The sequence below is a fragment of the Panthera uncia genome, chromosome B4 (genome assembly GCF_023721935.1).
Source record: "Panthera uncia isolate 11264 chromosome B4, Puncia_PCG_1.0, whole genome shotgun sequence".
NCBI classification, from domain to species: Eukaryota; Metazoa; Chordata; class Mammalia; order Carnivora; family Felidae; genus Panthera; species Panthera uncia.
The window spans coordinates 117,589,916-117,598,936 of NC_064809.1; the positions used below are offsets into that span (position 1 = coordinate 117,589,916).

The 9,021-nt window shown below is 33.2% G+C and overlaps 1 protein-coding gene across 1 annotated transcript; it reads right to left on the bottom strand.

Moving 5' to 3' along the window:
* Positions 1 to 252: 252 nt before the first annotated feature.
* On the bottom strand, positions 253 to 8,715 carry LOC125919904 (ankyrin repeat and sterile alpha motif domain-containing protein 1B-like). The gene is made up of 4 exons (XM_049626712.1): positions 8,712 to 8,715; positions 7,091 to 7,192; positions 2,386 to 2,499; positions 253 to 1,446 (listed from the first exon to the last, which is right to left on the bottom strand). Exons 1-4 carry the CDS (start codon positions 8,713 to 8,715, stop codon positions 1,142 to 1,144), a joined length of 525 nt encoding a protein of 174 aa, XP_049482669.1. The 3' UTR covers positions 253 to 1,141.
* Positions 8,716 to 9,021: the final 306 nt, after the last annotated feature.

Consider the following 9,021-nt stretch of genomic DNA (forward strand, 5'->3'; position numbering starts at 1 on the left):
AGGATAAATATGTTTTAATTTGTAAGCAACCTTCAAAAAAATAATTAAAAAAAAAAAAGAAAAACTTGTAACCAACCTTCAAGGAAATGTTGAAATGTAATTGGTTTGTAATTTGGAGATAATATATAAGTTTTAGACTTTTAAACAGGAAATTTTGTCCTGACATTAAAGTACACTGACACTACAGTAAATATTTCATTAATATCAAATTTTCATTTGGTAAAACTTGCATGTATTTACTTCAGTATATATGTAATTAATCATAATTATTCATAAGGAGTTTTACTGGAGCCAATAATACAATGCTTTAAAGAAGACAGTGCAACAAAAACAAAAGCAAAAAAACAAAAAACAAAACAAAAGGAGTAAGACTAGCCATGGAGCTAGACTATGCTGGGAAACAAGGGTCAGCACACAGTAAGTAGTTAAATGAAGTAAACATTCTCTTTATGGTCACTATACTTGGCAATGTTTTTAGTTTTCATAAATAATATGACATACTTAACACAATACACTCTTATTAGCTTTTGAAGAAAGCATAATGTTTCTATAACAAATTAAGTTCTAAAAGTGGGTAAAGATTTCATGTTATAATAATGCATTTCCTTTAATACCAGTACACCCTATAAATCCTACCTCTATATGACACAAAATAGGTATACAAATCTTAATTTTAAACTGATTGATGCTCTATAGTTTTTCTTGCTGTTGTGTTAATATAGAAATCCAAATGATCAGTAATCTCTAACTCATGATTTAGATTCTGAGCTTGTAGGTTGCATAAGGGATTTGAATAAGATTATAAAACTACGGAGGTCAAATTTTCCAAAATGTCTCTCTCCTACCATAACATACAGAGTGACTGGGGAACATACACACATAGCCCAGCTCTGTCTTTAATCAAGATGGGGTAGACTAAATTCATAGAGAACTTGGGGAAGAAAGACAAAAGGAAGATTTTTTTTCTTTCTTTGGAAACCAATTATCATCATGCTCAGTGAGACTTAAAGAACATAATCAAAGAAACTATGATTTCATGTATTAAGCAAGTCAACAGTAGCAAGATCATCACAAACTATCAGTGATTTATCAAAGCAGTCCTTCCCCTACACATGCAGTGAGAGTAAAATACCAATGAACATCAGGAAAAGAGCAATAGGGAATTTGACATTTGACACTGGCAGAATCTGAAGATAGGATAATGCACAAATCCCTGCCTTTTAGATACACATTGAATTGGCAAAGACAGACACATTGTCTTCCTTCCCCCCTTACTTACTACACTCTGGCTTCCATTTTTCCCAAGTTCTTCCTCTGAAATCTTGCTCAAATTATCTAAGTAGTGGTCTGATATTGTGTGGCACAAATCTTCAAAAGAATAATCCTTTTCTTGACAGAGTTTTATTTCATCCAAGAGTTTTGATAATTCTCCAGTCACAGTTTCACCTATAAGAAGGCAGTAATTTTTTTCAAAGTTTTAAGAAAGGCTATTGCTAAAATTTCCTATTAATTAATAAAAATATGACTAGTATAGTGACAGAACTCATGACAAACAACATTAAGTAAATCAGAAAATATGTTGAAAACAAGGTACTGAACCATAATTAACACAAGAATGAAAAGACTAAATTAAAAGACAAGGAGAAATCCCAATTTTGCCTATTATTATTCTTTTTCAAAATAGAAATAAGTATTGAAGGTTCATTTATACATATTGCATAAAAACATCTGGAATTACAATTCCTAAGGTTTCATTCATTATAACATTTAATCTTTAATAATCTTTCATATGACAGAATTCATTAACAAATTTTAAATGGTGCTGGGAGCCTACATCCTAGGTTCAATAAAAAGAAACAGAACGTATTTAGATAAATAATTATATAAGTAATAAACTAAAATTATGTTATGTGACATAAAGGAAAAACACAGAAGTAACATAAATAATATGCATCATCTGTCAAAACATGAATATTTTGTAGGTTACATGCAAATATGCGTTTTTCTAATCATTCTCAGAAAGGTACTTTATAATTCTAATTTCTTCTAGGAAAAAATAAAACTCCAGCTGTTATAATCCAGATATCAATATTTTTATTCTACATTAAAAATACATTTTGGAAAACAAATCTAGTGTGAAATATCTAGTCCATGTATATATCATGACAGCAGAGACTGCTAATTTTGCTAGCTACTGTGTCACGGCCAAGAATAGGGCCTGACAAATAGAAGAGTTCAATAAACTGAAAAATGGATAAAATACAAAGTATAAGATATAAGTTATTAGGCCTCAAATTTTCAAGTGTTACCCTTTTTGTACGTATAGAACAAATTTGGACATAAAGGTCTAGTGTTATTTCAAGGGCTTTATAATTAACTACTCACTCTTAGTCTTTTGGGAAGGAGATTCAACAGGAGATGAAATATGTATTTCTTGTGTTGTATCTTCATGTACATGTTCTTCAAGGGCTGCTGATCTTCCCACACCTTCTAAATATTCTGTGTACACAAGTTTTTGAAATTACATAGTCGAATTCATTTATTTTAAAATAACTAAACTTTATGTTTTACTTCTGGTGATCAGCTTTTCATTTATTTCCTCATATCCTAAATATATCCTAAGTTTTAAAAAAAAAAACTTCAAAAAACCAAAAAAACTGAAAGAACTTGATGATGAGCTATTAATTTAAATCTTTTTAATTAAAATTTAAAAGATATTTTAGAAGAGACTCATAAACTTTGTGGAAACTAAATTTGACACATTCTTTCACCTGTTATAAATAAATTCACCTGTTAAAGATAAAATAACACCCTTAGTTTCCTTAAGTGTATTCTACATGAGGATTTAAAACCATCTTAAAGATGCTTTGAATAGACTTGATATCTAAACAGGAACATCAAATTCAAGGGACACCACAACCAGTTAGGTAACATGAATGAAGTTTATAATGGTGTTTACTCTTGTAAGACAAGCATAATTGCACATTAAGCTTTACTTCCACAAAGAAATAACATTCTCTCCCATTATTCCTAAAGTAATATTTCACACTCAGCCTATCTCTCATTTTTGTAACTTTGATGAAGACATAATAATATTAGAGCAGCCAAAATTTAAATATGTCACCCAGCAGTATTCTAAGTAATATAAATTAACTCACTTGATCCTCACAAAACAATGACACACACTCTTACAATCTGTTTTAAAGATGACAACTCAAGGATCAGATTTTATTTTTTTTAATTTTTTTAATGTTTATTTATTTTTGAGAGACAGAGAGAGAGACAGAACATGAGCAGGGAAGGGACAGAGCGAGAGAGGGAGATACAGAATCCAAAGCAGGCTCAAGGCTCTGAGCTGTCAGCACAGAGTCCAATGCAGGGCTTGAACCCATGAGCTGTGAGACCATGACCTGAGCCAAAGTCGGACGCTTAACCGACTGAGCCACCCAGGAGGCCCTCCCCCCACTTTTTTTAATGTTTATTTATTTTTGAGAGAGAGACAGAGAATAAGTGGGGGATCAAGGAGAAGGATTTTAATTTGGCCATGTTCATACAGCTAATAAGAGGCACAGCCAGATAAACATGGGACAAGAAAACATCTCACTCTAAGCATCTGAATGCAGGGATAAATGTCAATGAATATTCAGCCCCAATATCATGGAGAAAACAGAAAGCATGTGGAGCAGGATTAACCAGAAAGTAGGTGCCCCATCCAAAGTTCGACAGTAAAGTAAAATAAAAGCCTGCATTTTTTGAGAAACCAACAAAACTCTGAAGTTTTAGCTGAAACCCTACATTTGTAAATGTTGAAAGCCAATTCAATTTTTATGGAAACACAGGGTGGCCAAAAATATTTAATCTAAACAAAATCAATCTGCTATCTGCCAAAAGCATTCAGCTCACAGTGGCTAGTTTGTAGTCTCCATCTAAAGGATTAAATCAACTGATCTCTCCCCATAGGAATCTTTTACTTACACTGTACTCAGAAGGAATCTTTTTCTTAAAAACTAGTTAAGAAAGTTTGTTCTTAGCAGCACTATCAACAATAGCCAAAGTATGGAAAGATCCCAAATGTCCATCGATGGATGAACGGATAAAGAAAATGTGGTATATATATACAATGCAGTATTACTCAGCAATCAAAAAGAATGAAATCTTGCCATTTGCAACTACATGGATGGAACTGGAGGGTATTATGCTAAGTGAAATTAGTCACTCAGAGAAAGACAAAAATCATATCACTTCACTCATATGAGGACTTTAAGAGACAAAACAGATGAACATAAGGGAAGGGAAACAAAAATAATATAAAAACAGGGAGGGGGACAAAACAGAAGAGACTCATAAATATGGAGAACAAACTGAGGGTTGCTGAAGGGGTTGTGGGAGGGGGGATGGGCTAAATGGGTAAGGGGCATTAAGGAATCTACTCCTGAAATCATTGCTTCACTACATGCTAACTAATTTGGATGTAAATTTTAAAAAATAAAAAATAAAGTTAAAAAAAAGACAAAAGAAAAAAAAAAGTTTGATCTCATTCCAAACAATTGTGTCTTCATACTATCCAAACAGCTTCTACCTAAGGGCATTTCTACTAGGAAAATTCTACTAGGAAAAGAAAGAAACCTATGGAATTCCATCCTTAAATTTTTTGACCAAATGCAGTAATTATGTAAAGTGAATTCCTCCTCCAGGACACAAATAGTAATTTTATGTACTCTAAATTGGCTTTAGTGAAATAAGAATTTTTCATAAAACTTAAAATGTACCACTGGTGTGACCCAGGAATGCAAAGAATATAGATAATACATTTACATTCTAAAACCCACCAATAATTTTAAAAATTCAAAGATGTCCCATATACCCTATCACAAGTTGGCATACGTAATGAATCTTGACCACTTAAGAGAACACAGATAGTTAACTCCTATGTAATAACACTTTCATTTAAGTTAAATCAATGCAGTAAATGTCTAGAATTATGTCATACCCTCTTTTTAGTGGACATTTATTTTGCTTTTCCCAAAAGACATAATATTCACAAGCCTCAGTTTTTTTTTTAAATTTAGATACAAAAGTTCAATATGAAATATAAAGCACCTAGAAGGGGAAGAAAAAATGTTATGTACCATTTTTTTCTTTTTTTTAGCTTTCATTCAATCTGATTTGAATTAATATGAAGAGCTACTCATGTATTTTGATTTATCTCTATAAGCACTTGACTTGTAATTAAGTTATTTATTAACGAGAAAATTGCAGGGGACTTCCTTTCCCTGACAGGTTTTGAAGATAGAGAAGACAGCATGAATGACCTCCTGTAGCACATTTTTTTTTACCCCTCTTGGCTTTTGTTGACTCCTGTATCTATGTATCACCTGCCTGACTTGGTTTTAATTCATTTATCTCTCATAGGATAAAGCTGTTCTTCAGCTTCCCAACTGACATCCAAGGAAACAATCCCAGCTTCCTCCCCTATTAACACTTGCCACCAATCTGTAACAATCAGGGGATAATCACCACTGAGCAGTGTAGAAGCTAACTGGAAAGGGTAGAACAAATGTCTGTTTTTTGTTTTTTTGGTTTTTGTTTGTTTTGTTATTTTGTTGTTGTATTTTTTAAGTAGGCTTAGCGCTAGGCATAGAGCCCAACGCAGGGCTCCAACTGACACAGCCCAACTGACAACCCTAAGCTCAAGACCTAAGCTGAGATCAAGAGTCAGATGCTTAACGGATTGAGCCACTCAGGTGCCCCAATGTCTGGGTTTTTAAGGGAACATATGACATGTCAGGCCTAATCATAAAGCAAAAAGGGAAAGTATTTATTTACACATTTATGTATTTATTTATTATTTTTGTTAATTTACATCAAGTTAGTTAGCATATAGCGCAACAATGACTTCAGGAGTAGAATCCAGTGATTCATCCCCTACATAGAATACCCAGTGCTCATCTCAACAAGTGTCCTTCTTAATGCCCCTTGCCCATTTAGCCCATCCCCCCACCCAAAACCCCTTCAGCAACCCTCAGTTTTTTCTCTATATTGAAGAATCTCTTATGGTTTGTCCCCCTCCCTGTTTTATATTATTTTTGCTTCCCTTCCCTATGTTCATCTGTTTTATATCTTAAATTCAACATATGAGCGAAGTCATATGATATTTGTCTTTCTCTAATTTCGCTTAGCTTAATACACTCTAGTTCCATCCATGTTGCAAATGGCAAGATTTCATTCTTTTTGATTGCCAAGTAACGCTCCATTGGGTGTGTGTGTGTGTGTGTGTATATGTATATAATCATATCTTCTTTATCCACTCATTTGTTGAGCCCAAATGTCCCAAAAGGGAAAGTATTTAAATCTAAATCCCATTAAAAGTCTTAGATCAAGTAAGGAAGTATACAATCCTACAATGAAAAAGTAGTACCTACATGGTTGTCAAACCTTCAGGACACCTAATGCTGCACTAACTATACAGTTACTTAATGACCTTTATCAAAAACAAAGCCTGGCAAGACCAAATCATCTTGTACTCCTGGATTAGGGAGGAAACAATCTGTATTCTTCCAGTTAAGTACAATTTTTGTTGTTAACCCAATATTTATGTACTAGTTCTACCACCTAGAATAGGTTATATATCAGCCTCTTGGGGCTTTAGTTCCCCTCATGTGCAAAAAGGAGAAGAATGATATCAGACTTACCTATCTCACAAAGTTATAGAAAACAGGCAAAATAATAAAAAAAAAAAACTGCAAATTCTTAAAGCATTATTCAAGTGTAAGATAATACTTAATCATCATCACTCTATAGGCTTATTATCTTCAAGTTCATAACTACATATTTGCTATATGGATTAAAAAAACCCTTTTAATAGCAAATGAGTGAAAAACCACTTTAGCTTTTCTTAAAATACTGATTAGTTTAAAACAGAAATAAAACATTAAGAAGTATTATTATTTAGTTTAAGGGTTACCAGAAAAAAATGTAAATAAGTTCACTCAAAGGTAAACATTAACTCAAAAACTCAAGAGAAAACTATGGTAGATTTAATTTAATCTTAACTTTAAGGCAAACTCATCCATCATTCAATACTGTTTACCTTGTAAGAGTGTTGCAATCTGGAGAGATTTCTGAGATGGATGTTCTTTCAGAATGTCTAAGACAGTTCTACCTAAGCTATCCTTTATGTTGGCATCAATTCCTGAAAGAAAAAGAAAAATCCACTAGATGTACACCACTGAAGTGTCATCAGAAGATACTGTCAACATACAACTGTTCTAGTATCAAACATATACAGATCAAGCACTGAAAGTGATTTTTAGAAAAAATTAAAACCCTAGACACACACACACACACACGATTTTAGTAAGAAAGAAGGTGGAGGGGTGCCTGGGTGGCTCAGTCCGTTAAGCGTCTGACTGGCTCAAGTCATGATGTCACAGATCGTGGGTTCGAGCCCTGCGTCAGGCTGTGCTGACAGTTCAGAGCCTAGAGCCTGCTGGATTCTGTCTCCCTCTCTCTCTGCCCCTCCCCTGCTCATTTTCTGTCGCTCTCTGTCTCTCAAAAATAGATAAATGGTAAAAAAAATTAAAAAAAAAAAGAAATAAATAAGGTGGAGGTCTAATGCTACCAAAGAGAAGGAACACTCTTGACAATGAATTAAGTCTTAAAGGGCACTGACCCAATCATTAAGATTGGTGTGTGTTTGTTTGTTTTTTAATTATTTTGAGAGACAGAGAGAGTACACATGCAAGCAGGGGAGGGGCAGAGAGAAAGAGAGAGAGAGAACCCAGGCAGGCTCCCGCACTACACTGTCAGCACAGAGCCCGACATGGGGCTCACAAACCATGAAATCATGACGACCTGAGCTTAAATCAAGTGTCAGACACTTAACCAAATGAGACACCCAGGCGCCCCAGATTGTGTTTTAGAATTATAACCAGTTTGGATTATAGCTATTTAAATGATACACTATCAAGCTGAAAAATATTATTGATTTAGAACATGAATTCCTAAAGTATAATGGTCCTGTGATATATATATATTCTGTGTAATTTGGTAAAAACATTTTAAATAATGAAGTATCATGTGCATAATATAACAACAGTCTTAGAATACTTAAGTATTCACAAAAGTTGAAAAAGCATGATTATTTTGAACTATTGTCCAAATACTATTTGTCCAGCTACAAAGTCAAATATCTCATATTTATTTATGTAAGATTATACTCAATGCAAACAACATTCAATCATCTACCTGGTGAGCAAACTTCTTGTTTTGTAATTAAAACACCTTTGGAATTATTTTAATTCTAAAAATATTTATTGTACTGAAGAACTTATTTTCATGTAACAAATAACTTTCACTGATCCCCAAAAAAGTTTATAAACTTTCTAAACATCTAACTGCAAACAAAGCCAGTTTTCAGAATCCGGCCTCAAATGTTAGGTCATCATAATAAGATTATTAAGTATTTGCTTAAATTTGTGTAGAAACGTGTGACCAGCACATATGTAATTGGTTGCTTATAACACATTTATTATATCACCGTGTTACATGTCCAAATTAAATGTACATGAAATTTTCACTCAGTATAACTACAACCAAAATGCCACAGTCAGCTAATGTTTTCCATTTTTTTACAGCAGAAAATAAATACATTAAATGTAGTCTGTAGCACAAAAAACTCACATCAATAGTTTCCAAGTATGAATTTGTACCCATGCTTTTTGATCCTAAAAAAATCCAACCTCAGTTCCAATTTTACTTCATTTTATTCATAATATACATATGAAGACAAATAAGCCTCTTTGTTATTCCTTCAAAGCATTCCCTCTAAAACATTCCCTTTAAATCATTGCAGCTTACAAACAATAGCTACTCAGTTGATGAAATAACAAGGTAAATATGCCTTAAAGATAGGGAACACTATTAATCACAGTTCCCAATATAATAATCTAGGGAAATATTATGTTTTCGATAAACCGAGCAATTGTCATGATTTCATAAGGATCAGTTCCTCTCTCTTGT

Coding starts and splice junctions, on each gene's coding strand:
- LOC125919904 (XM_049626712.1), bottom strand. Junction 2,500..7,090: donor GATTGCAACACTCTTACAAG/GTAAACAGTATT, acceptor TTGTGTACACAG/AATATTTAGAAGGTGTGGGA. Junction 1,447..2,385: donor TCCTTCCCAAAAGACTAAGA/GTGAGTAGTTAA, acceptor GCCTTCTTATAG/GTGAAACTGTGACTGGAGAA.